Source organism: Dasypus novemcinctus, chromosome 10, assembly GCF_030445035.2.
Source record: "Dasypus novemcinctus isolate mDasNov1 chromosome 10, mDasNov1.1.hap2, whole genome shotgun sequence".
Lineage (NCBI taxonomy): Eukaryota > Metazoa > Chordata > Mammalia > Cingulata > Dasypodidae > Dasypus > Dasypus novemcinctus.
This window is the reverse complement of record NC_080682.1, coordinates 20,370,693-20,397,805: the sequence shown is the minus strand read 5'-3', so window position 1 is coordinate 20,397,805 and position 27,113 is coordinate 20,370,693. Positions and strand designations below refer to the sequence as shown.

The 27,113-nt window shown below is 40.2% G+C and overlaps 2 protein-coding genes across 2 annotated transcripts; one reads left to right on the top strand and one right to left on the bottom strand.

Annotated features, from left to right (window-relative positions):
- Positions 1–11,295: 11,295 nt before the first annotated feature.
- LOC101431488 (olfactory receptor 9Q2) lies at positions 11,296–12,240 on the top strand. Its single transcript, XM_004471085.2, has one exon. The coding sequence runs from the start codon at positions 11,296–11,298 to the stop codon at positions 12,238–12,240; it is 945 nt and encodes a 314-aa protein (XP_004471142.1).
- A 9,847-nt stretch (positions 12,241–22,087) lies between these two features.
- On the bottom strand, positions 22,088–23,026 carry LOC101431920 (olfactory receptor 1S1-like). The gene has a single exon (XM_004471086.4). The coding sequence runs from the start codon at positions 23,024–23,026 to the stop codon at positions 22,088–22,090; it is 939 nt and encodes a 312-aa protein (XP_004471143.1).
- Between the last annotated feature and the right edge of the window lie 4,087 nt (positions 23,027–27,113).

The window sequence follows — 27,113 nt, the reverse complement described above, 5'->3', positions numbered from 1 at the left end:
TGGTCAGTGGTAATGTCTTCTTTCATTACTGATTTTATTTATTTGTGTCTTCTCTCTCTCTCTCTATTTTGTCAGCCTAGCTAAGGGTTTGTCAATTTCGTTGCCCTTCTCAAAGAACCAAATTTTGGTTTTGTTGATTCTATTTTTTTTTTCCAATTTCATTTATTTCTGCTCTGCTCTTTATTATTTCTTTCCTTCAGTTTGGTTTGGGATTAGTTTGCTGTTCTTTTTCTAGTTCCTTCAGGTGTGCAGTTAGATCTTCAAGTTTAACTTTTTCTTCTTTTTTTTTTTTTTTTGAGGTACTGGGGATTGATTCTAGGACCTCATAGATGGGAAGCAGGGCTCAGCCATGAGCTACATGTGCTCCCCAATAAGAGTTGGTTTTTATTTGCTTGTTTGTTTGTTTTTAGATGGTACAAGGGATCAAACCCAGGACCTCATACATGGGAAGCAGGTGCTCAACCACTTGAGCTCTATCTGTTCCTTCTTTCTTCTTGAATGTAAGAAATGAAGGTTATAAATTTCCCTCTCAGTACTGCCTTTGTGGTGTCCCATAGGTTTTGATATATCGTGTTCTCATTTTCAATTGTCTCAAGATATTTACTGAATTCTCTTGCAATTTCTTCTTTGACACACTGATTATTTAAGAGTGTGCTGTTTAATCTCCATTTATTTATGAATTTTCCCCTTTTCCATCCATTATTATTATTTTTTTTACCAGAAATGGATTTCTTATCTTATAAGCTTACAGTTCAGAGGCTTAGAAAAATGTCCAAATCAAAGTATCAGGTGAAGCGCTCTCCTTGAAGGTCGGCTGCTGCTGATCCTGGGCTTTTGCCACGTAGCAGGGCACAATGACAACTCTGTTGGTCCCTGCCTTCTTCTCCAGGCTATATTGTTTTCAGTATCTTGTTCTCTGTGGACTTTCTCTCTTGGGCCCTCCTTCAGCTTCAGGCTCCTCCTTCTGTGACTTTTCTCTTCCAGGTTTGTCAATTTCTGGAGGTTTCCTTCTCTCTGTCTCTCCATCCATTATTGATTTACAGCTTCATTCTGTTATGATCAGAGGAAATATTTTGTATAATTTCAATCTTTTAAAATTTACTGAGTTTTGTCTTGTGACCCAAAATAAAATCTATCCTGGAGAAGAATCCATGAGCACTTGAAAAGAATGTATGTCCTGCTGTTTTGGGGTACAATGCTATATAAATGTCTGCTAGGTCTAGTTCATGTATCATATTATTCAAGTTCTCTGTTTCTTTATTTATCCTCTGTCCATATGTTTTATCCAATTCTGAGAGTGGTGTCTTGAAGTCACCATCTATCATTGTAGAGACATCTATTTCTCCCTTCAGTTCTGCCAGTGTTTGCCTCATGTATCTTGGGGCACCTAGGTTAGGTGTATAAATATTTAGTACAGTTATTTCTTTTTGGTGAATTGCCCTTTTTGATATTTGGTTCAACTTATTCTAAGTTTTTAAAATTGCCCAGTTTAAGTTAACCAAATTGGGCCAGGGACTCACTAATGGGGTGCGAATTTTCTCCATGAGGCTTAAGAAAACCCTAAAGGCAATTTTTCTTCATGAAATTTCCAGACTGGCCAGCAGAGGGCACTCACTGATACCCTTTCCACGGAGGTGTTTCTTTCAATCTCCACTTTCCTGTGTTTCTGGTCTGTCCAAAGCCCAGATTCAAAGTGGGTTCTGGTGGCCGAGTTACTGAACAGAAGCCACCTGACTTTCCCTCCCCTTTTTCCTTGTAACACCTGACTGGGAGGAAGACACCTGTTCCCCTCTCAGTCAGCTTCAATGAGCCAGGGATTTTATACTGGCTTAAGTTTTGGGGGTGGGGGATGGGAGTCTTACCCAACTTCTGTGGGGGCTTGGTAACTCACATTTGTCATTTTGGCTTTTTGTTTCTCTCTCCCTCACCCTCCTGGGAATTGTGTAACACTGTCCTGGCCTGCTGACCCTTTAAGCAAATCCTTCAGACTGCTTTTGGCCCTTTTTCCATTTTTCTGTAAAAGAGCTGAACCATGCCTGCCTACTCTGATATCATCTTCCTAGAACTCTGTATTTCTTTTTGTACTTTCAAATTCTTACTTAAGCTCACACATTTTGTTCTTAATATCCTTTATCTCTTTATGTATATTTTTCTTCATCTCCTTGAGGTGATTTAGGAGATTTGTTTGGACTTCTTTGATCAGTTGTTCCAAATTCTGTGTCTCCTCCATAGTTTTGTTTCCTTGATTGAGCCATATTTTCCTGTTTCTTAGTATGGCTTTTAATTTGTTGCTGGTGTCTAAGCATATGATTATCCTTTTTTTTTAGATTTTAAAATTTTTTATTTATTTCTTTCCCCCCCATTGTCTGCTCTCTGGGTCCATTCACTGTGTGTTCTATCTTATCAGAGACACCGGGAATCTTTGTTCTTGTTGTGTCATCTTGCTGTGTCAGCTCCCTCTGTGTGCAGTGCCATTCCTGGGCAGGCTGAACTTTCTTTCGCTCTGGGCAGCTAGGGGCGCACTCCTTGCATGTGGGGCTCCCCTACACGGGGGACACCTCTGCGTGGCACTCCTTGAGCATATCAGCACTGCGCATGGGCCAGCACCACACGGGTCAAGGAGGCCCGGGGTTTGAATCATGACCTTCCATGTGGCAGGTGGATGCCCTATCCATTGGGCCAAGCCTGCATCCCTCATATGATTATCTTGATGAGTTAACTCTGAAGGTCAATTTCTTCCTCTTGCGTAAGGTTTTACTGTTGATTGGATTTGTGTTAAGACTCTTCTTTGACTCTTGGTCCAAGTTATTTTAGACCTTTAGAGTACCTGGTCTTTAACTGATCAAATTTTCTCAGCTCTTCTTCATCTGATTCTTGTCTTGGATATGTAGTACACTTTTTAATATAGTTTCATCTCTAGGAGAAAACTTCCTTTCCTCTGTCCCTTTTTTGGAATCTTGGTCTGTTCTGTTTTTGTTTGGACTAAATTTTCTCCCCAGCTCCTATGATGTGTTTAAAACTCTCTCCCTCACTCAGCGCCCTATTTTCTTTACTCTTTTCAGTTCTGGGACTCTCCTGTCTTACAGCAGTTCTGTTAATGCTCATGTTTTAGTTTGCTAAAAGCTGTCGGGAGCAATATACTAGAAATGGTTTGGCTTTTATAATGGACATTTACTAGGTTAAAAGCTTACAGTTCTGAAGCTGTGGAAATGTCCAAATCAAGGCCTCATCAGAGATTCTGTCTCACTGAAGGTTGGATGCTGGCAATCCTCGACTCCTGCCACATGGCAAGACACAATGGTGGTTCTGCTGGTCTTGGTCTCTGTCTTCTCCTTCAGACCCACTTTCTTTCAAAGATCAGCTGTGAGTGATCAAGTACATGGCAGGTCACCATGCCCATCTGCTCATTTCTCCCCTCTTCTCTGGGCCTCTCACTCAACCTTTTGGGGGCCTCTTTACATATCTCTGTGTGCTACTGATTCCTGCCCCCAGCCTCTGGTTCCTCTCTCTCAGCCTTTTGGGGTTTCTCTGTTTCTGTCACTTTTTTCTGTGTGGCTGCTGCTTTTAGTCCCCCATTTATAAAGGACTCCAGAAGGAGCACAAAGACACACCTGAGTCACACCTCACCAAAGTAATCCAATCAAACCTCCCCCCCCCCCCCCCCACCACCAACTGAACCCACAGGAATGGATTAGCTTTAAGAACATGATCTTTTCTGGGATCCACAAAAAGCTTCAAATGGCCGTGCACCCTTTGTTTGTTTGTTTCTTCCCTGTTAGGGTATCCCACTCTAAGGAGCCAGATGGGGGCCAATCCTGAAATGTGGGTCACTCCAGAAAAGTCTGTTTTGCATTTAGATGGTCTGGTCAACAGCAACTGGACTGAGGGAGCACAACACTTTCCAGCTGAAGTTTTATTGTGGTCCCTCTCTTTTTTATTCCTCCTGGGGGGCCTTTTGTATGCAGCTCTCCTTGGAGCTTATGTTTCACACTGGGTCTCTGTGTACTTGGGTCCCAGTGCCTGGATATGCATGAGGCTCTGTCCCACTGCTGTGGGCTCTATTCTGTGGGTTGTTGTCTCTGAGAAACTCCCAACCTGCATGGGACAGAGTGAAGGAGAATGAGTGGACCAGTGGGTCTGGGGCAGATGTTTCCTACCTGATTATTTTTCTCTTTCTTGGATTCAGCATTTGTGGAGTTCTTCTCCAAGTCTCTACCACCCTCCAGAGTTCTAAGCAAGTGGAATTTGTCTTTTTTATTTGCTGTATCTCTGGAGAGGTTTTTTGCAGGGGGTGTCTTACATTGCCATGTTGATGATGTCAAGCTCAGAATTTGCCTTTTTGGGGTCCAGAGGGAAGACTGTTATGGATTAAATCATGTTTCCACTAAAACATGTTTAAGTCCTAATCCCCACTCCTGTGGATGTGAACTCATTTGTAAATAGGATCTTTGAAGTTCTATTGGTTAAAATGAGTCCAAAATAAATCAGAGTGGGCCTTAATTCAATATGATTGGAGTTCTTGTGAGCAGAGGATATTTGGACACAGAGAAGAGGAGGAGACAGCCATGTGTCAGAGCCAGAGAATGGGTTATGGATGGCTGCTAAGCCATCACTAGAATGCTACAGACTTCAGAAAAAACATGGCTTTGCTGACACTTTAATTTTGGACTTCTAGTCTTCAAAACTGGGACAATAGATTTCTATTGATTAAGCCAACTACTGTGTTGTACTTTGCTATAGTAGCCCTCTCAAACTAACACAAGAACCATTACAGCAGGATAAGTCCTTCCAAAGGTAGCAAATATGTGGACACTAGGTACTTCTCAGCATTGAATTGCATGAGATCCATCTAAGCAAGGAGTGGGGAAAGTAATAGGTATGGATCCCAGGACAAGGGCTGAGGTTATGGCCTCCTGACATGGAAACTTTCAGACCTTCCTAGCACTCAATCCAGGCTGTTAGCCAAGACTCCTTTAACCAATTCGTTTAGTTAAAGAACAGAACTTATTGTAAGAAGAGAATATTTTCCCCCAAATCAACTCAGATCAGATCTTTTCCTTGACCAATCAGCAGTGTCTAGAATGGTGAGGCCATATGGGGCTAATATGGATGCTGAGTCCACCCCTTCACAGCTATAGCTCTTAGGAAGAACAAGGCTAGTAATCCAATAACTGTCAGCCATGATCTGCTTACTCTGTCATTAGATCCTATCTCTAAGCCCAGCTCCCTTCTTTATCAGAGTTTAGAAGAACAATACAGATGTAAAAAGCAGAGTCAGAGTTCTAGATTTTATCCTCTATTCTATAACTATTCCCACAAATGGAATTCAGAGATATCTCTTGAGGATTTGAACTATCAGATAGGCATTAAATACATGGTTTTGGAAGCCAGACTGCTTGTGGTTAAATTCTTGATCTTATTGTAGACTTACTGTGGGATTATTGGCAATCCACTTCAACTCTCTGTACCTAAATATTCCCACCTTTTTAACATGGAGTTAATAATTGTGCCTATCTCATAGAATTGTTGTCTAGATTAAATGAGTTAATAAATATAACTTATCTAGCATATCTATCTTTCAATCATCTATCTGTATCTACCTATTGATCAGTACATCTAATTTTTCTAATGTATGTTATCTCTATATCTGTCAAAATGAACTGGCATCTAGTAATCAGCTCAAGAAGTGTTCACTATTACCATTTTTTTTATTCACCCCTTTGTGGCTTTTTGCATTCTGTCTGCTCTATGTTCATTCACTGTGCATTCTTTTGTGTCTATATTTTATTTTATTTCCTCTTCCCCCCTTGCAGCTTGCTTGCTGTCTGTTCTCTGTGTCCATTTTCTGTGTGCTCTTCCGTGTTTTTTTGCTTGTCTCCCTTTTTGTTGCCTCACCCTGCTGAGTCAGCTCTCTGCGGCACTTACGGGCTGGGCAGCGCTCCACAGCGCTTGCTGGTCAGATGGCTTTCTGTGGCATGTGGGCCAGCCTGCCTTCACAAGGAGGCTCCGGGACATGACCCAGGGCCTCCCATGTGGTAGACAGGAGCCCAACTGATTGAGTCACAGCCACTTCCCTGTTTGGTATTATTTTATTGGATTTCCATTTAGAATTTTGGCTCAGCTACCATGCCCTGTATCTCTGAATCAGAAGACAAAAGTCAGATATGTAGGTTCTAGGAAAAAAGTCTCTAAAATGTTTTTTCTTTAGTTTTTATAGGCTCTGATACAAATGTGATTCTTTGTTAAACTGTTGAGGGCACTAATTAAAGGTTCCTTTGCCTATTTTATATATTTCAAATAATTGTGAAATTATTAAATCTAGGTGGTGAGATTCCAGGTGATCATTGGAACAGTCCTTCAGCTTTGGCAGTTTAAAATAAAATGTTGTGAGGGGGACAATCTGCATTATGTAAAATTTAAAATTATACACTTAGAAGTTCATTCAGTTACTTGTGAGGGGCTGCCCACATGGTGACTGGTCTTAATGATCATTTTGATAGTGGTTTTAAATTCTATAATAGTGTCTTGAATGTAGGATTCCAATGAATTTAGCAGTCTAGTAATCTGTGGTTGGGGTGGGGCAGGGGTCACAATTTATGAAGCACAACTACAGTGGCTCAGCCATTGGATTTACTTCTCATTAGAAGGGAATGTCTTCCTTAAAGGCTGTTGCTCCCTGCCTTTCCCCTTTCCAATTCCTTTCCCAATAGAAGTGGCTGCTCATGAGGGAAGTAATCTAACAAAGATTTGAAGGAGCTAGATCCTGACATGAGTCATAAGGAGGTGCTGGTTCTTGGAATGACTACTTCTTTGCTATTTGGCATTTGGTCAATTGCTAAGACTCTTTAGAGCTGCACTGCTAAAGGAGCATCCATCTTTTGGAACTGAGTTCTGCAGGATGCTAATATGCCTTATTTAAAGAGGGGTCCTGTGGTCAAATACCTTCAGGAAATGATGCGTTAGAGAAAGTTGACAAGGTTCCTTAATTATAGAACTTTGTAGATCCTTTATGGTATGATTTTCCACTTGGGGAATTTAGTATGCTGTGATTTCCAAACTTATGAGAACAGTAAATCTATTTTCCTCCCTGAAACTTCTACCTAAAACACCTGGAGAAATGGAAAGCTCTGCAGGGTAGAAGCTCTCTGGCAGTGGTTCTTAAACTTTCTACATTATATTCACCTGAGGATTAAAAAAAACACTAATGTCTGGCTACCATACTCAGACTTTCTGATTTCATTGGAAGGGGTACAATCTGAATCTCAGGATTTCAGAAGTTCCCAGGTGAGTCTAATGTGCAGCAAAATTTGAGAACCACTGACCTAGAGTCCTCTTGTCTTGTGCCACCTGAATAACATACTCAACAGAGTGCTGATGTAAGTTCAAGGCATTGTTTTGCCACCAAGTAGCTGTGTGGCTCTCTCTGCATCTAGATTTCTTTATTTATAAGGCATGGGAACATCATACCCACCTTTGCCACATCACAGTTCTCCTTTGAGTAAAGAAGGTGCAGATGGGGGAAGCAGACTTGGCATAGTAGATAGGGCGTCCGTCTACCACATGGGAAGTCCGTGGTTCAAACCCCGGGCCTCCTTGACCCGTGTGGAGCTGGCCCATGCACAGTGCTGATGCACGCAAGGAGTGCCCTGCCATGCAGGGGTGCCCCCCTTGTAGGGGAGCCCCACGCGCAAGGAGTGTGCCCCGTAAGGAGAGCCGCCCAGCACAAAAGGAAGTACAGCCTGCCCAAGAATGGCATTGCACCCACGGAGAGCTGACACAACAAAATGACGTAACAAAAAGAAACACAGATTCCCATGCCACTGACAACAACAGAAGTGGACAAAGAAGAACACACAGCGAATGGACACAGAGAACAGACAACTGGGGCGGGGTGGGGAAGGGGAGAGAAATAAATAAAAAATAAATCTTAAAAAAAAATGTGCTGATGGGACTTCACAAAATCATGCTCTTCAAGAACATGACTTTATTATTTTACTTTAGTTTACAACACAGTGCATGGAGGGCCAAACAAGACTAGAGCTCCTGAGAATGCTTCCCAAGGCACTGCCTTTTGATACAATTTTTGGATATTAAGTTTATTAGAATCAGATGGGATACTTATTAGCAATGTAGATTCCTGGGCCCTATGGCAGATGTCTGAATCAGACTCTCTGGGGGTGGAATGCTAGATTAATATTTTAGACAAATTCCAAGGGCAATTTCTTATGCACACTAATGCTTGAAAACTGATGCCCTGTGTGACAGTTTGAAGCTTTTGTGAATCCCAGAAAAGATCATGCTCTTGGAGCTAATTTATTCCTGAAGGCATGGGACCCTTTGACAGGATTGAGTTCAGTTGGGCCTTTGACTGGAATATTTCAGTGAGGTGAAGAGGGTGGGTCCTGGCCCTCTTGCTGGAGCCTTTTATAAACAGAAAAAACATTTAGAGATGCAGAGAGATAGAGAGCTGCCATTTTACCCTATGATGTGAGAGAGGACTCCAGGATCTCCTACACAAAGACAGAGAAACCCCAAAAGGCTGAGAGAGAGGCCAGAGGCTGGAGTCAGCGGAGCAGCCCAAAGCTGAAGAGACAGCCTCAGGGGAGACAAACCACATGCCTGATTGCCCACAGCTGAACTTGGGGAGAAAGTTACCCTGGCCAGACTGGCCACCATTTTGCCTTGCCACATGCTGGGAGTCCAGGATTAGTGGAGCTGTAATATTTTACTCTAATTAATGCCCATTATAAAAGCCAGACCATTTTTTATATTCTTGCATGGCAGCATTTAGCAAGCTAAAGCACCCTGGTTGTATGTGTGTGGGATGTCTGAGGGGGTATTGGTCCATCTGGTAGAAGTCTGTTCATGACTTCTTTCCACTTGCCTTTCCAACATTTCATCTCATGATTCCCACATTTACACCATTCTCTGATTCTGCCAAATTGTAAACATTCAGAGTCATAAATTACAGCATGTCTTGGCGATAGAGATCAAAGACTAGTGCTTACAAAACAGCCTACTTTGGGGATCAGGTAATAACTAACAAGGATGGTATTATGCAAAACCTATGACAAAATTGCCAACTGAAATATAGGAAACATTCAAAGAAATGTATTTCTTTGGGTGCAAGACAGGGACAAGGCCAGACTAGAAACCAGCCCCCCTAGACTCTGCTGAATGATGGCAGGATGTTTGATGGAGCTTTGGGAATTTGAAATTAAAGAGAAACGTTCAAAGAAATTAGGTGCCTTGTTGGGAAGTCACATGAATATAATTTGTCTCTCTCAGGAGAATCACCTCAGGAACCAATTAGAGATGATGTTAGAGCAGCAAATATAAGAAGCTCCACCATCAAGGTCTAGTGTTGGATCAGAGGCTCAGGGAGAGAGGCTGGTCCCTTAATTCTTCTATCCAGCCTAAGTGTAAAAAAGTGGGAATCTCTTTCTAGTGTAAGGGATCCATTTTTTTTGGTCAATATCAAGAGGAAAGAGAAAGACTCCATGAAGTGAGAATAAGAAAATAGAACTGCCAGAAACCCCATCTCAACAAGGTTGCTATGATTCTAGACTCATGCTGCCTTGTTGTTTATTGGAAGTGAACAAAGATGAGGAAATTGGATCCCAGAGAGTAAAAGTGATTTGTCCAGGGTTACATACCTAGTGCAGGTGACTGGAACCCAGGTCTCCTCCTGGATTGGCAGTTCTGTTTCTTTGCCCTCTGTGTGATTCCAGTTAGTGGAAGAACAACAAGCAGCTGGTCACAGGCAGAGGAAATTTTGAACAGAGGAAAAAGGAGCTAGCAAAGTGGAATTCAGGTGAGTATGTTTCATGCTCATGGTTTCTGGATCTAATTTCTTTTATTATCCTTAATGGGTCAGCTCAGTATTGGCCTGGCTGCCAGTGCATGAGGAATTCAAACATGATCAAAGCTCAACATACAGTCTTGTCCTAGAACACTATAAGGACCCCCAAATCCATTAACCCAGATTCTCCTAACAGAGCTCAGGCAGCAACAGACTGTGGAAATTCTGTTTCCTTTGACTTTTTTGTTAGGTGCTGTTAGAACAATCAAACAAAGCTCTTGTTTGTACTTTTGATTTCAAGGTTAATGTTTTTTTTTTTTTAAGGATTTATTTATTTCTCTTGCCCTCCCCTGCTCCAGTTGTCTGCTCTCTGTGTCCATTTGCTGTGTGTTCTTCTGTGACCGCTTCTATCCCTATCAGCGGTACCTGGAATCTGTGTTTCTTTTTGCTGCGTCATTTTGCTGTGCCAGCAAGATGTGTGGCACCACTCCTGGGCAGGCTGCACTTTTCTTTCGGGCTTGGCGGCTCTCCTTAAGGAGTGCACTCCTTGTGTGTGGGGCTCACCTATGCGGGGGACACCCTTGCATGGCAAGGCACTCCTTGTGCGCATCAGCGCTGCGCATGGGCCAGATCCACACGGGTCAAGGAGGACTGGGGTTTGAACCGTGGACCTCCCATGTGGTGGGCAGACGCCCTATCCATTGGGCCAAGTCCTTTTCCTATGGTTAATGTTATTACTTATTTAAAAAATCTCCTTTAATAAACCAGTCAACTCTAATTAGGATAACAGTTATTTGTTAAACATGCATGTTGTTAGCCTGAGTATAAAAATATTCCTACAAGCAGAGACAGTTGCTGATTCCTAATGGATATCTTTTTTCTGATGCATGCTCTTTTGCTCCAAAAATGTAAATTCTCCTTCCTTAAAGTGTTCATATAAAATTTTAAATAGTCATCGTATGTATGTGGAGTGCTTTCAGCTTTCCAATGCATTTTTGCATCTGCTTTAATCTATGCGTTAACCTTATCTCATAAGCAGGTAGATATTATGATCCTCTTTTGGCAGAAGAGGAAATTGAAGTTCAGAGAGGTTAAGTGACTTCTATAAGATCAAACAGATAATTGGGGACAGAGTTGCAAATACAAAGCTTACTTGTAAGTCAGAATCACTTGCTCTCCTTTCTTAATAGAAGCATTTATCACTTCTTGTCTTGTATTATCACAACCTCTATATTTATCTGTTTCCATCCTAGAATGCAAGGCTTGTTGAAGTTGAGTGTCTAGATGTCACACACTAGATAAAAAATCTCATTACTTTTAGGGGTTCCCTGATCGGCTCTTGTCTTAGTCCTCACAGGTAAACTGCTGAATGAATGGCAGAGGGGAATTGCACTGTAGTGACTAAGTTCTTCTTTATTGCACTCACTGAACATCTTGAGTGGGGACTTCCTCTCTTCCTGGTATTTTTGCATTTCTATCCAGTCACTCTGTTAATGGCAGAGGGGAATTACACGGTAGTGACCAAGTTCTTCCTTACTGCATTCACTGAACATCCTGAGTGGGGACTTCTTCTCTTCCTGGTATTTTTGAGTTTCTACCAGGTCACTCTGCTGGGGAATGCAGGAATGATCATCCTGATCCGAAAAGATCGCCGGCTCCACACCCCGATGTACTTCTTCCTCAGCCACCTTTCCTTTGTGGACATCTGCTACTCCTCTGTCATCATCCCTCAGCTGCTGGTGGTGCTTTTGGAACACGGTGCAGTCATCTCTCAAACTCGCTGTGCAGCTCAGTTCTTCCTCTTCACTTTCTTTGCCTCCATTGACTGCTACCTCCTGGCCATCATGGCCTATGACCGCTACGTGGCTGTATGCCAACCCCTGCTTTATGCCACCATCATGACTGAGAAGGTCTGCTTGGGCTTGGTGGCAGGGGCTTATGCTGCTGGTTTTTCCAGTGCTTTTGTTCGAACGGTCACAGCCTTCACTCTCTCCTTTTGTGGAAACAATGAGATCAACTTCATTTTCTGTGACCTCCCACCTCTGCTGAAGCTCACATGTGGGGAAAGCTACACTCAGGAGGTGGTGATCATTGTTTTTGCCATGTTTGTCATGCCTGCTTGTACATTGGTGATCTTGGGGACCTATCTGCTTATCATCATAGCCATCATGCAGATCCGCTCTGCTGGGGGCAGGGCCAAGACCTTTTCTACCTGTGCCTCCCACCTCACTGCAGTTGCGCTCTTCTTTGGCACCCTCATTTTCATGTACCTGCGGGATAACTCGGGCCAGTCTTCAGAGAAAGACCGAGTGGTGTCAGTACTGTATACAGTGGTCACTCCAATGCTGAACCCCCTCATCTATAGCCTGAGGAACAAGGAAGTAAAGGAGGCTGTTATGAAAACCCTGAACAGGCCAAAGGTTTCCAGGAAGTCCTAGATAATGAAAAATGTCATTCTTTAGTTTCTCCATCTTTCTGTCCTCCCTCAAATGTCACCTTCTTGGTAAGGCTTTCCAGACAACTCCACTTGAAATTGCACCTGAACTCTCCACCTTCCTTTCCTGATTTATTATTTTATGTAATACTTATCACCATCTGACAAATATTCTGTACTTTATTTATTTGACATTGTGTAACTCTCATGACGCAAAGTAAACTATTTGAGAGCAAGAATTTTTTATCTGTGAGCTTCATTTATATATAAGTTCCTAGTAATTCACCTAGTATATAAAATGCTTTGAATAAATATTTGTTCAATGAATTAACCTAAGGTTGAATGAATTAATCTTAGGTGAGAGTACAGGTGTCAAAGTTTATTTGCAACAGATATGGGCCAGCAGTTAAAAGAACTGAGTTTTTTATCCTTCCAGAGTATTTTTAATCCATGCATTATACATATTATAAAAGGGGTGATAACATAATTTATTATAATAATATTCCATAATAAACTTTCCTTACTGCTAGACACTATTTTCTTTATCTACCAAGTCAGTTTACTTACTTTATAGGATTTTATTTTCGAGGGTCCAGAGCGTGAATGGACAGGGACCATGTCTGTCTTATTCACCAGTATCTGCTTATTCACCAGTATCTGTCTTACTTACCAGTACTTTGTCTGGTGCAACATACTTGATGAGTGAAGCAAAAGTATTTGGAGTTGGGTGAAGGGGGTAGGGGGCCTATGGGGACCTCATTTTTTTGAATGTAACATTAAAAAAATAAATAAAGACAAAAAAAAGAAGAACATGAGCAAAATAGTCACAGAAAACAGACAACTGGGGCAGGGGAAAGGGGAGAGAAATAAATAAATAAATAAATCTTAAAAAAAAAAAAAGAGAAATGAAACAAAAAAAAGTATTTGGAAAGTCATGAAGATATCGACAAATGCAACCACTATTTTTGATCCAAAGGGATTTTTTGAATCCCATCATTTATTCCTTTATGATTTCCTTTCTTATTTTTCCCATGTTTTTATACTACTACTACTACTACTGCTATTATTACTAATGGCTGTCAATTGACATTTATTAGACATTTATCATCTTCCAAGAATTGCAATAAGTTTGCTGTGGCAGGAATTATCTGACTTAATTCTCACAATAACCCTGTAAGGCATGTTCTATTGTTATCCCAGATTTATAGATGAGGCACCTGAGGCTTAGAGAGAATGGTTATGTTGAGAATTGAATCATGTCCTCCACAAAAGACATGTTCAAGTCTTAACCCCCAGTCCTGTGGTCATAGACATATTTTTAAATAGGATCTTTTGAGATGCTATTAGTTAAAGTATAGACTCTTTGTGAATAGGATTTTTAAAGAGCCTATTTAGATGAGGCCAAATTGAATGAGTTTAGGTATTAATCCATATGACTGGAGTCCTTGTAAGCAGAGAATATTCTAACATAGTCAGTCAATAGAAACCACAAGCTGGTAGAAGCCCAAAGTTAGTAGAAGCCAGAAATCAGAAGCCACAGAATGAGTCAGATCGACATATCGCAGGGGCAGAGATGTAAACCAAGGTACCTCAAGGATTGTAGCAAACCAGCACCAGAACTCAACAGATTCTGAGAGAAAGCCAACCCTGTCAATATCCTGATGTTGTATTTCTAGCCTCAAAAATGGCAAGGTAATTAGTTACTGTTATTTAAGTCAACCAGTGTGTAGTATTTGTCATAGCAGTCCTGGAAAACCAAGACAGTCAACAAGCAAAGGTAGAGTGGGGATTCCATCTAGCCAGACCTTGAGATCTGACCTGCCATTCATACTCTCTCCAACTATGTTCTACTGCCAGCTCTATATAATCATTCAACCCAGAATTTATTGTTATTGCACTTTTCTTCTTCCTTTTATCTGGTGAAGAAAAGGCAAAAGTCCAATTTTTAAAGGTGGAAGACAATAAAAAATTCCTTTTATTCATTTTATAGCCCCTAGTGCTAGCATTATGTAATGTGATAGCATGTGTCAGTGTGTGTACGTGTGTGTGTAGTTGTGTATGCGAAAGTGATCTATAGATTTTAATAAGGCAGCTGCTAAACTCTAGGAACTTTCATATTAAGAGCATATGCCAAAGATTTTAGAAGAGAGTTGATGGACCTGTTTGGGAAAAAATATAGGAAAATAATTTGCCCTGATGGTCAAAAGACTTGGGTTCACACTTCAGTGTGTATATTTGCATTTGTCACTCAAAAATAGCACAATGGAGTTAGGTAACTCCATAGTATTTCTTGGGGGCCATTTTCCAACTATTAACTGTGATACAAATGTTCTCCTGACACATAAGCTTCTGTAGCTTTTGTGCTGTAGAAAGAATTCAGAATTTGGCACAAGTGTGTCCCATCTGCCACTTCTTAGTTGTGTGGCTTCAGATTTGTGAATGCTTTTCAGCATGTTTTCCTCTTCAGTGAAATGATAATTATACAGGACTCACTCTGGGCCAGGCTATACATGTACCTCACTTATTTTCACAACCACTTGGTGTATGTTCGGAAGGTGCTTGGTAACGTTCTACAAACATTAATTAGTATTGTTGAGGTGCTAATATTCCATTTTATCCAGACTCCAGGCTCCGTAATCAGAGTACTGCTGAGCAGTGAAATCTGTTGCTGATCTGTGGACTTCTTCATTTCTGAAATGTCTGGACCCTGGTTAACTTTGGATCCCAACAATCCCAGAAGTGGATAATTCATTAATAATTTTAAGCTTAATTCTTAAGCTAATGCACATTTATACACTACACACTGTGCTAAAAGCTTTACATGAATCATTTATTTTCATCCTCCTAACAACTTTAATGGAAAGTAATTATTATTGACCCCATTTTGCAAATGAAAAAACAAAAACAAAACAACTAAGACTCCCAGAGGATATGTGAATTTGCCCAAGTCACACACTGAGAAAGCGGTAAACCAGGAAGGATCTGATCTCAGGTATTTCTGACTCTAAAATCTGTACTCTTAACCGATATCCATTCTTCTCCATTCTTCTGTTTCTTTCGCCTCTGCCACAATTCTGGTTTGCAGTTAGCTTTTCAGAGGTGTGTGGCTTTCAGTTGTATTTTTGGTTCTAATGCTTGGTAGGTATGAGCTAAGGTTGGGTGCATCTTATGGTCTGACAAGTTGCTTATGTCCACAGTTCTGTCAATGAGGAGGTACTGGGAGACTTTTCAGCTCCTTCAGATTGGCTCTGATCACCTGTTGCCTTCTGAAGTCCTTTCAGAGCTCCTTTTGTAGTAAAGCTCATCAGTATGGGGCCTCCAATCAGTCAGCAGCACTGCCTTAAGGACTTCTTTTTCAATCTTTGGTGATCTCCTAAGGAATTCAATATTCCTTTCCAAACAGTGATCACTGTTATTTCTTACCATTTAATAACATTTAAAAAATAATGAATATATTAATATAAATATTGAATATATAATGAATATATTGAATATATATACAATAAATAAATATACAAAGTGTAAGGTATTACTCAAAATAGTAATATCTTCTAATATTTAATATGCTTCTGAAATATAGTAATATGCTTCTGAAATCCCTTCTGATTTGCTAAGACTTTAAAAAGAGCTTTATTGAGATGTAACATGAAACAAACTACATGCATTTAAAGTGTATTTTTTTAAAAGATTTACTTATTTATTTATTTCTCTCTCCTCCCACCCCCCCCCCCCCCCAGTTGTCTGCTCTCTGCGTCCATTCACTGCACAGTTCCTCTGTGACTGCCTCCATTCTTATCAGCGGCACCGGGAATCTGTGTTTCTTTTTGTTGTGTCATCTTATTGTTAGAAAGAAATCTTCTTCTGGACGAAAATAAGCCTTACCTGATTGCGGAGAAGAAAAGAATTTATTCTCAATTTTGCAAGAAGGGGCACACAACCAGAAAACGTATCTGGCAACCCGAACAAAGAAAAATGACACAATTTATACCCCTAACCCTAGCACGCAAGCCCTTCCTCTGTTTCTCCATAGATTGGATACTTCAGAAGTTACAGCCTATCCGAGAAGATCTAACTTTCCTGAGCAAAAGTTTGTGATTAACCGCTTCCCCCATCACATTCCAACCATTTTAGTTTTTACCTGCTTCCCTTTGCCAAATAAGGAATGGAATTTAGTGCTCAATTGGTATTGACTTAGCTCTTTCTTGGGCATCTTCTTTTACTGCCTATATGACTGGCTTAAGCTAGTTTCCTTTGTTGCTGTTTAACCCGGGAGTGGGAGTCTGAGGCAGTAGGCTGCCAGGTTACATTAATCAATATTTTCTTCCATTATGTGAAAACTAAACTAATCTTCGTTTTTTACATTGTTGTGGCAGCTCTGTGTGTGTGCGGTGCCATTCTTGGGCAGGTTGCACTTTCGCGCTGGGTGGCTCTCCTTATGGGATGCACTCCTTGCGCGTGGGGCTCCCCTATGCGGGGGACACCTCTGCATGGCACGGCACTCTTTGCGCGCATCAGCACTGCAAGTGGGCCAGCTCCACACGGGTCAAGGAGGCCCAGGGTTTCAACCGCGGACCTCCCATGGGGTAGGCGGACGCCCTATTCATTAGGCCAAATCCGCTTCCCTAAAGTGTATTATTTGATAAGTTTTGACTTGAATACATTTGTGAAATCATTGCCACAATGTACATAATGAACACATATGACACTTCCAAAAGTTACCTTGTATCTCATTATAATTCCTCTGATCTGCCCCTTATAACCCCACCCCCATGTTCTCAAGCAACCACTTATCTGTCTTTTGTCATTAGATTTTAGTTTGTATTACTAAGTATTTTACATAAATGGATTCATGCAGTGTGTACTCTGTCAGGCTTCTTTCACTTAGCATATTTATTTTGAGATTTATCCAGGACATTGAGTGTATCAATAGTTCTTTCCTTATTATTGCTGGGTAATAATGCTTTGTAAAGATAACACTATACTTTATTCATTCATCTGTTGACTACTATTTGAGCTGTTTCCAGTTTTTTTGGCTATCATAAATAAAGCTGCTGGAAACATTTGTAAACAAGTTTTTGAAATGAAATTTAATTGAAGTATATCATTCACACATGAACACACATAAACAATAAATGTATAGTAAAATTTGTGAATTTATAAAACAAACATGCATATCATCATTCAAGTGTCCTATACATCTCCCCACCATCAACACCTTGCATTACCGTGAAACATTTGTTATAAACTGTGAAAGAGCATCATCAAAATATTACTACTACTATAGCCAATATCTTAATATTTGGTGCATTTCCTTCCAACCCACCTAATTATTAACATTATTAGTTTTACTAATAGTGTTAAATATATAATACTATTATTAGTATTACATATAGTTTTTTCATTCAGGAGAAAATGTTCTCATATTTGTCCTATTAACCACAGTCCATCATCTGCCATTAGATTCTCTGTGTTATACAGCCCCATGCTTTGTACAATCCATTCAAACTGTACACTCAGTGACTCTCCTTTTCATCACAGAGTTGTGGTGTCATCACCTTTGTCAATTTTAGAATGTTTTCCTTACTCCAAAAGGAAAAATCACATACTTCCCTAAACCTCTTTTATTATTGAAAAAATATCTTCTTGCCATTGCTGCAAAATATTATAATATTACTATTCATTATCTTCCATACATTACATTAGTTGTAATTTTCCCATGTATTACCATTTTCTTAGCACTTTGTAAAAGAAGAGTATTCTTATATTAATACTTATATTATTAACCACAATTTTTATCCACCACTGAAATCATTATAATATATATTACCTTGATTATGCTCGTTTCCTTTCAATTGACATTTACTTCCACATACTATTCCTTACAGCTACAATTACATTTATAAATCAGCAGTGCTAGTTATACTTATTATAATATGTTACTCTCAAGTCTATCCATTTCCGCACTTTTACAATTAACCTTATTAATAATGCTACATACATTAAGCATCATCTCCCATTCTCAACCCACCTTCTATTTCTCAGCAACCTATATTCTAGAGTTTGCCTCTATGAGTTTACTCAACATATTAGTCTATATTAGTGAGACCATACAATATTTGTCCTCTTAATATCCTCTAGGTTCATCCATGTAGTCATATGCATCCTGATTTTGTTTCTTCTTATAGCTGAATAGTATTCCATCATGTGGATATATCACATTTTGTTTATCCATTCATCACATTTTATATAGATATATCCTTTCATTTATCTTTTGTAAATATCTAGGGGTAGAATGTTTGGGTCTTATAGTAGGTGTGTGATTAACATTTTAAGACACTGCCAAACTCTTTTCCTAAACTGTTGTGCCATTTACATGCCCACTAACAGTATATGAGAGCTCTAGTTCTTCCATGTCGTTGCCAACATTTGGCAAGCTCAGTCTTTAAAATTTTAGCCTTCTAATAAATGTGTAGTGGTACCTCATCGTGGTATTAGTTTGAATCTCTTCTCAGGCATCTTTCTCTGCATATTCTGTTTTAAATAAATGGGTTCATATGATACATACCGTTCTGAAACCTGCTTTATTCATATTAGACCTATTATATTACAGAAAAAGAAAACATGAGGCTAGTAATGTGACTTGTCACACAGTGAGTTAATTTTAGAGTTAGATTATATCCCAAATCTCTTGCTTACAAATCTAGGACTCTGTTACTGTGTATGGAATAATGAAAGCAGAGCTCTGTGATTTTTCAAGTTGGAGCTGTGAGTGGAAAAGAATGAATTTCAAGGTACTTGAAGAAGGCAGGACTGTTAAGAAGCAGGGATGGATGCTGGACACTGTTTGTCCTGTCATGGCCCACTGGGTGGACTGGGGGAGAGTGTGGACTACCATGTGGACCACCGTCCCTGTGCTGCAGTGGTTCTCCAGAATGTATTTGCCAGGTGAAGTGGATGTGCCACAATGATGGAAGAGTTTGTTGATAGGGGAGGGGTGGCGTAGGTGGGGTGGGGGTACATGGCGACCTCATATTTTTTTAATGTAACATTTAAAAGAAAATAAAGAAAAAAATTAACTTAAGAAAAAGAAGCTAGTTTGATAATCTGTATAGAAGTGGATGGGTTTTAGATTCATCTTAAAAACATAAGGGAAATGTCTAAGTTGAAGAGATAACATGAAGAAAGAAAGGCGAATTAGTGTATATTCCCTCTTAAGGAAATTACATGATTATAAGTTTTTCGAAGAATGAAAGTCAGTTGAGACTGGGGCCAAACAAACCTTGTTTGTAAACTGAACCTAGCAGGAATATTGGCATTTGAAGCTAGAGGGACAGTTAAAAAAAAAAAGTGACCCCCTTTTTTGAGTGTCTACTATATACTAGACACTGTTTAATATGCATGTACGTTTACCCACAAACAACTTTGGGATTACTATTCCCTTTTAACAGATGGATGGTAAAGGTATGTTTAGGTACTTAAATTCTATTAGGTCCCAAGGGTGGATTTCAATTTACTGTAAAGCCAGGATTTAGAACCAAATATTATTTTCCATACTGCAGTGCAATTGTTAGAGGAACCAGTTTGAATAATTAGTGATATCGCTCTTCAAAGTGGAATTACTTTTTTTTTTTTGGAGGTATGGGGGATTGAACCCAAGATCTCACACATGGGAAGCAGGTTCTCCATCACTGAGCTACATCCAATGAGAGTTTTTGTTTTGTTTCATTTGTTTATATGGTTGTTTTTAGGAGGCACCTGGGATCGAACCAGGGACTTTGTTCATGGAAAGCAGGTGCTCAGCCACTTGAGCTATATCCGCTCTCCTGGGATTAATTTAATAAAGGGATTTGGCCAGGGAAATAAGAACACTCTTTATGGTAGCCATAAAATATATTTAAGACAAATGTCTGGAAGACATCTCCATCAACAAATCACAAAAGCCAAGAGCTATAATGAAAGTCAGAAATTATTTGGTCCAGTGATTCTTTATCACATCAGTGTCAACTGAGAAGTGTTGTCAAAATACAAATGCCCGTGCTTCACTCTTTCACAGGGTGAACTTTGAAAAGGAAGGGCTAAAACCTCGTTTGTAGCCTTTTCTCAGCCTAATATAAGCCTGAGGAGTTGGGCCTTGGTCAAATTCACCTCGCAATTAATTCAAAGAGTGTTTTTGTGTATACTGGATCCAAAAGCCATGACAGCCCTGATAAAATGGCTTCAAACTGACTTAAGCGCTTGTATGTGCAAAAATTTGTTAGAGAGCAGTCTGCAATTGGTGAGTAACCTGTATTTAGATACAGTTGTGCCAGAAAGTGGGTACTAGTCACACATTCCTGAGGGGCTCTGTGATTAGCACGGCATAATGCCCAGGAACCTCAGAGATGATAGTTTCCCTTGTTGAGTTGGCCCACATCCACTCAGAGCTATGACATGACCATGCACATCCCAAGTATGGAATGAGTAGATGTAGAAGGTATGCCTGGGAATCACAAGACCTCCACCATGCTGTCGCTCTACATTCTGCATGGTTATCCAGCACCTTTCCTTAAAGCTAAGTAATTTCAATGCTGGGTATATCTTGTAAGTTTTATTGTCAGTCTGAGCTAAGATACTGCAGTTGGTCAAGCAGAAAAGACATTGCAGCGTCTGCGGTTGTGAATTTTGAAAGGTTGACTGGGTATACATCTCAGTTGGTCTAGACAACTAGTTTCATTTGAAAGTTGAAAAATAGGTTCAAAGAGGTGACAGCTGTTTTTCTTTCTTTTGGCTGCTAAGGCATGGAGTCAGGACTAGAGCTGACGTCTTCTCACTCAAGCCCTATGGTTTTTCATTGAAATAATTCGAATTCACCTAAAATCACATTTCCCAAAATGTGTTCTGAACATCACCAGTCCTATGAACCACCCTATGATGAACCAGGTTCTGTATTATTGAATAAATTTAATTTGAAAGATCCTGCATATGGTATTACCATCCTTGAAGATTTACACTATACTATGCTACACTCAAAATGCTCTGAGATGTTTGTTAAGACCGTTTGCTTCACTAACTCAGAATTGCCCAAATTATTTGAACAATTTCATTTCCACAATTATTAAATATCTTTTGAAGAATATCTTTGCAAAATAAGCTTTGAAAAAAGCAGAAAAGGTGACCTAGACAGTTCTAGATTAAATAAAGATCTAGTAATAACTCTTTATTTATTTTTAAAATTAACATATTTTATTTTTAAAGAAGGTTAGGTTACATAAATGCTACATAAAAAATATAAGGGATTTCCATATGCCCCCTCTGTCCCCTTCCAAACTTCCTCACATTAACAACATCCTTCATTAGTGTTGTACATTTGTTGCAATTGATAAACCCTTATTGAAGGATTGTTACTAACTATGGACTATGTTTACATTATAGTTTACACTATGTCCTGCACAATTTTGTGAGTTATGACAAAATATACAATGACCTGAATCCATCACTGCAATGTCATGCAGGACAAATCCAATGTCCCCAAAATGCCCCCATATAATAATATCCATTTTCATAGCTACGAAAGCTAGGCTCTGTCGGTACTTCATGCATCAGTTATTGCTTAAGTTGTAAAAAATTTTCACCTGTTTGTAGCAACATAGATTGCAATAAAAATGCTAGTTATTGGTGTGACTTGTCACGGGGGTTAGGGGTCTTGTTTCTAAGACCAAAACTAAGTAGGAAAGCCCACCTCTCAAGGGTCGGAATAGGGGGCAGAAATCTCAGAGTTCATCAGTAGCTTAGCCATCACAACTATGTCACAAACTCTGGGCAGAATCATCCATCTGGTTATAGGAATAAAAGGAATTCTGATGCCAGGGGCATCAAAAGGAGAAACATTTCCTATTGATAAGCTTTCTCAGGGCTGCTTTCATGTCCTTGTTCCTTAGGCTATAGATGAAAGGATTCACCATGGGTATCACCACAGTGAATAGCACTGCACCAATCTTATCTCTGTCCTCAGTGTGAATGGAAGAGGGGAAGAAGTAAACCCCTACGATGGTCCCATAGAAGAGTAATATAATTATCAGGTGAGAGCCACAGGTGGAGAAGGCTTTCCACTTTCCTTCTGTGGATGTAATTCTCAGGACGGCCTTGATGATGCTGATGTAGGAGAAGAGAATGAGGGCAAATGGGAAGGTGATAACTGATAAGCCCATGACAAACAACACAAGCTCATTGATCATTGTATCGGAGCAGGACAGTTTGAGGAGAGGGGCCAGGTCACAGAAGAAGTGTGGGAGAGCATTCCTGTCACAGAAGAGCAACTGAACCAGCAGAAGGGTGTGTGTCAGGGCAACGAGATTACTGAGGACCCACGGGATGACTGTAAGCAAAACGCAGAGCTTCAGCTGCATGATGGTAGTGTAGTGCAGTGGGTGGCAGATAGCCACAAAGCGGTCATAGGCCATAACCCCCAAGAGGAAATTATCAAGGACAACAAACACGATGGAAAAGTACATCTGTGTGATGCAGTTCTCATAGGAGATGGATTGACTCTTGGTCTGAATATTTGTCAGCATTTTGGGGACTGAGGTAGAAATGGAGGAAACATCGGCAAAAGAGAGATTTGCAAGGAAGAGATACATAGGGGTGTGAAGGTAAGAATCCAAGCCGATGGCCAGAATGATGAGCCCATTCCCAGCCATAGTGATCAGGTATACACCCAGGAAAAGCCCAAAGAGGAGTGTCTGCAGCTCAGCCTGGTTGGAGAGTCCCAGGAGCAGGAACTGAGTGATGGTGGTTTGGTTTCCTTGGTGCATACTTCTGTTGATCTGAAGAAAGATCACAAGGCCCCCATCCCCCACAAGGAAACCCAGTATAGTACATTCAGTGGCAGCCATTGCAGGGGGAGAGCACTTGCAATAGGCTGAAGAGAAATAAAGGGTAGAGAAGGGCTAATTAACAAGGAGCTAGCAAGCAGTGCAGAGACTCAGGAAATGCCTTAGAGAGGAAATATAGGGACATGACAGATACTTCTCAGTGAAAATATTTTAAATTCGAACAGGATTCTGAATGTGATTGTTTTCAATTGACTCCAAATGTAGTTAAATGCCCCAAACTTTGGACAATAAGTGAGATGTAGTCCCATATTCTAAAGGTGCTAGATAGCCCTTTCAGGAATTACTTAAAAATGAACACACTGATTCCAAGACCTTTCCAATCAAGATAGAAAAATGAACAAACTGATTCCAAGAACTTTCCCATCAAGATAGAAATTTGGAGGACAGAAAAGGTAAGAGTTTTGAAAGCAGAAACAATTGAGGATTAGGAATCCTTATGGTAGTATACAGTGGTCTGGGTAATTCTTCCCAAGTTAGGGGGAGGCCTCCAAAATAACTTCTTGGAAAGCGAGAACAGGACAGCGTAGACCAGAATATTATTTCACTCGTGGCTAGATGGTAGCTGAATTGAGAAAGTTTGGGGAACATATGAACATAAAGAGCTATGTTTCCCTCCCACTTCTAAAGGTGGGAGGCTCACTGGATTAGCTCACTAGAATGGGAGTGAGGGGAGGACAGGGGGTAGAGGGCAAACTTACGTTCTCATCCATGTCACTGCAAGGATATGTGAGTTTTCTATAGCCCAAGAGAGGGCTATGGGAGATTTTGGGGCTCAAGCCACCTTGTTGGGACTACGACTGAGAAACACCTTGCTGAGGTAGAGGATTCTGTAGCAGTGAGAGGTCATGGGGTGGCTCTCTTATAAAAAAGGGATCATAAAGGGATCTGGGAAAAATTAATTAATTGCCTTTGTCATGGAATTGCATAATAGGACAGACACTGAAAGGGGGCCTGTGGAGAACTCAAAAATGGCCAAACATTTGGTTGCCAGTCACATATAAGGTACCAAATGCTAGAACTCCATGGCAACAGGCCTAAAGATTTTTCCCTTTTTCTTGCCCCCATCCTTCTTCCCTGACCTCATAAATCTGAAAAAGAAAGGGAGACCAAAAAACACCAGTGTGAGAGGGGAAAGAGGGACTAAAGAATAGAGGAATAATACATGCTTTCTCTTCCTGCTGCAGATTCCCAAGCATATGTCAGATCTGAGCTGTGGAGGGAGGACACATGGTTTGAATTGATTAAAAAAAAAAAAGAAATTTCAAATTGGGCAGGCTGGGCTTTTAATACTTGAAAGTGGATCTTCAGTACCAGGGTAAAACTTATTTTTAAAACCAAAAGTGACAAGAAAGCTATAGGGATGTCCCAAGGTGCCATCTAGGAGCAGGAAGGAAGATTGGCTTAAGTGTGGTTTTCCTTATGGTTTATTGGAAAGAATATTGGCATGGAAGACCAGAGAGAGAGAGAAGCTCCAGGCCAAAATGAAAACAAGCTAAAGAGCTAGCAGGAATCCCTGTTACAATCTCGGGGAACGATAGAGACTGAACTTAGAGGGACCTGTGGGTTTGAGGCTAGACTAAATATGAAAACTGGGTGTTTTTTAGCAACAATCTCTAATCTCACCTTCTTGTCCTACCTTCCCTCTCACCAGCAGTCCAGCACAAATTGGTCTAAGGTTCTGACACTGCTGCCTGGCTTGTTAAGAGCAGCACTAAAGTCTGAAAAGGCTCACCTCTGAATGGTGGTGGAATCTCAGGAAGTTACCAGAATCTAGACCCAGTGGCTTTCCCCACACCTAACAGGGTAGCAGGTAGGGACTGAGAGCAGCATGTGTATTTTTCAGAAGTGAATTTTTTCCCCAGGCACCAGAGTTAGTAAAGTCATTGTGCCAGAATCACATGGGACATTTAACAGCTTCTATGTCCTTTGAGATAATATCCCTGAAGTGTTTTCTTCAAAACAAACAGTTATTTCACATCCTAGTCCTGATGAGGTAAATGGGAATAGTATAAGCAACTCTGCTATTGTTTTTTCACCCTTCACATGCTATTCCTGCTTGTTTTTTCCTACTTGTAATTTAGTTGGTTATTGCTCTTTGTAGCAATTGAATTGTTTGCTGTGTGTGTCTTATTTTCCCAGTGAGAGAGTAAGCATTTTGAGGATTCTGTCTCTGTTTTTTTTACCCTCTAGTGCCTAGTATAGGAGAATACTTAATAAAGGCCTACAGCATTCAATCAAATTCTTTCAATTCCTTTGTTAGTGATTATGACTCCAAAGAGATGTCATCTCTAGTAGAAGGGAATAGGCTTTGGCTTCCTGTAGCACTTGAATTAGTGTCTCATTGGAACAGAATCTGGAGATCCCAGAGATTCGGCACTCAGGGATCTTACTTGCAAAATAAAGAAGTCAACTCTGGCTTGTAATGTGGAAAAGAAGCATGTTGAAATGATACTGGTAGCTCACAGATATACTGGGATGACTAGATAAACAAGCTCTGAAATGGATAGGAGGAAAGGAGACTGCACAGAGACAGTCAAAATCAATATATCCCTTCTTCTAATGCTTACACATACCTCATAATATAGCATAGTTATTTCTCACACAAACTAAGAATATTCAATCCCTTCTCAATAGAAATTACTCAACCTGTGGACTAACTGCATATTTATTCATGATTAATATTTAAAATATCAGAGAAATAAGGAGGAAAGATAAGGCAAGTTTTTCTCTCTCTCATCACATCTAGGAAGGAAATATGGGTGGAAACAGAGTCCTTGTTTCTATAATTAGTCTGAGTAGCACATTTATTAGTTCCTTTTCCTCTTAGTATGTCTAAGTAATATGTCTTAATGCTTTAGTATGGGTATTCTAGAAAGCAGGGCTTGATGCAAGAATTTAAAAGTGTAGACATGTTATTTGGAAGGTAAAAGATCACTGTGTACATTGAGCATTGCCAGAATGCTACAGACTCCAAGAGAAATCATGGTCTTGCCTATGTTTTGACTTGTACTTCTGTTCAACCTAATGTATGGTATTCAACATAGCAGCTCTGGCAAACTAAGATGTCCTCTAAGAAACAGATTTTTTCCCACTTGGGAGCAATATCTTTCAAATTAAGATTGCATGGTCTAGAGATCCCTTCATGGTGTTGGCCAGTCTTGATTTCCTGTAATACTGCAGCAAAAGCGTTAGCAAAATATATCATTTTGGTAGCTGGCCTTAAGGTTCTGATTGGTATTCTTCTCCTCCCTCCACTACTGCTTCCTTAGCTCACACTTTGAATGATCTCGGTTATTTTTCTGTGGGACTTAGACCTTCTCACTGAGGGATATGAGTGCTTAGGTGCCCTGACCTTGAGGGCTGAGGTTGTTGTAAGTGCTTATTACAGTCTTTACACCAGAGTTTGGAATTATCCTGATTAAAAGTTTCAGCAATAGGAAGCACCAATTGCACAAATTGGTGAGTGAGAAGAGCCACTCCCACTTTACTCAGTGACTTTTGAATCTGTGCAGTTTAACTATAAGGGATACCATGCTGCTTATTGGAGGCGAGTTCAAGGAGTGTACCTAATCCTTGGGGATAGTACCCCAGCCCATAAGGCATTGTCCTCCAGCTGGCATCTTAGTTAGCCTTCATTATATTATTCCATCATTCTATCTAACAGATGTACTGTGTGGTAGACCAGTGAATTTTATGGTTATTTGTCCATTGTTGTATGTTCTTTGGATTAAAATATATCTCTTGGTCCTAGACAATTTGTGTGGGATGCCCTGATGGTGATGAGCAAGGTATTTTGTATGCCCTTGAATTGTAGCATTTTCAGAGGCCAGCAGAACGAGATTGAAAAACCGTATCTATCTGTGCTGGATTGTGTTTTGTCAGGTTGGCTAAAGCTGGAAACTATGTCCCCTGGAATCCTTTTCCTTGTGAGGTTCTGGGTTTAGGGTTATCCAAAAGAGGAACTTACATGAAAGTTGGAAGTAAAAATTTAGCAGAAGCCATTAGT

What these genes read in the sequence shown, in the direction of transcription:
- LOC101431920 (XM_004471086.4), bottom strand. Translation starts at nt 23,026, where the DNA reads ATGCACCAAGGAAACCAAACCACCATCACTCAGTTCCTGCTCCTGGGA.
- LOC101431488 (XM_004471085.2), top strand. Translation starts at nt 11,296, where the DNA reads ATGGCAGAGGGGAATTACACGGTAGTGACCAAGTTCTTCCTTACTGCA.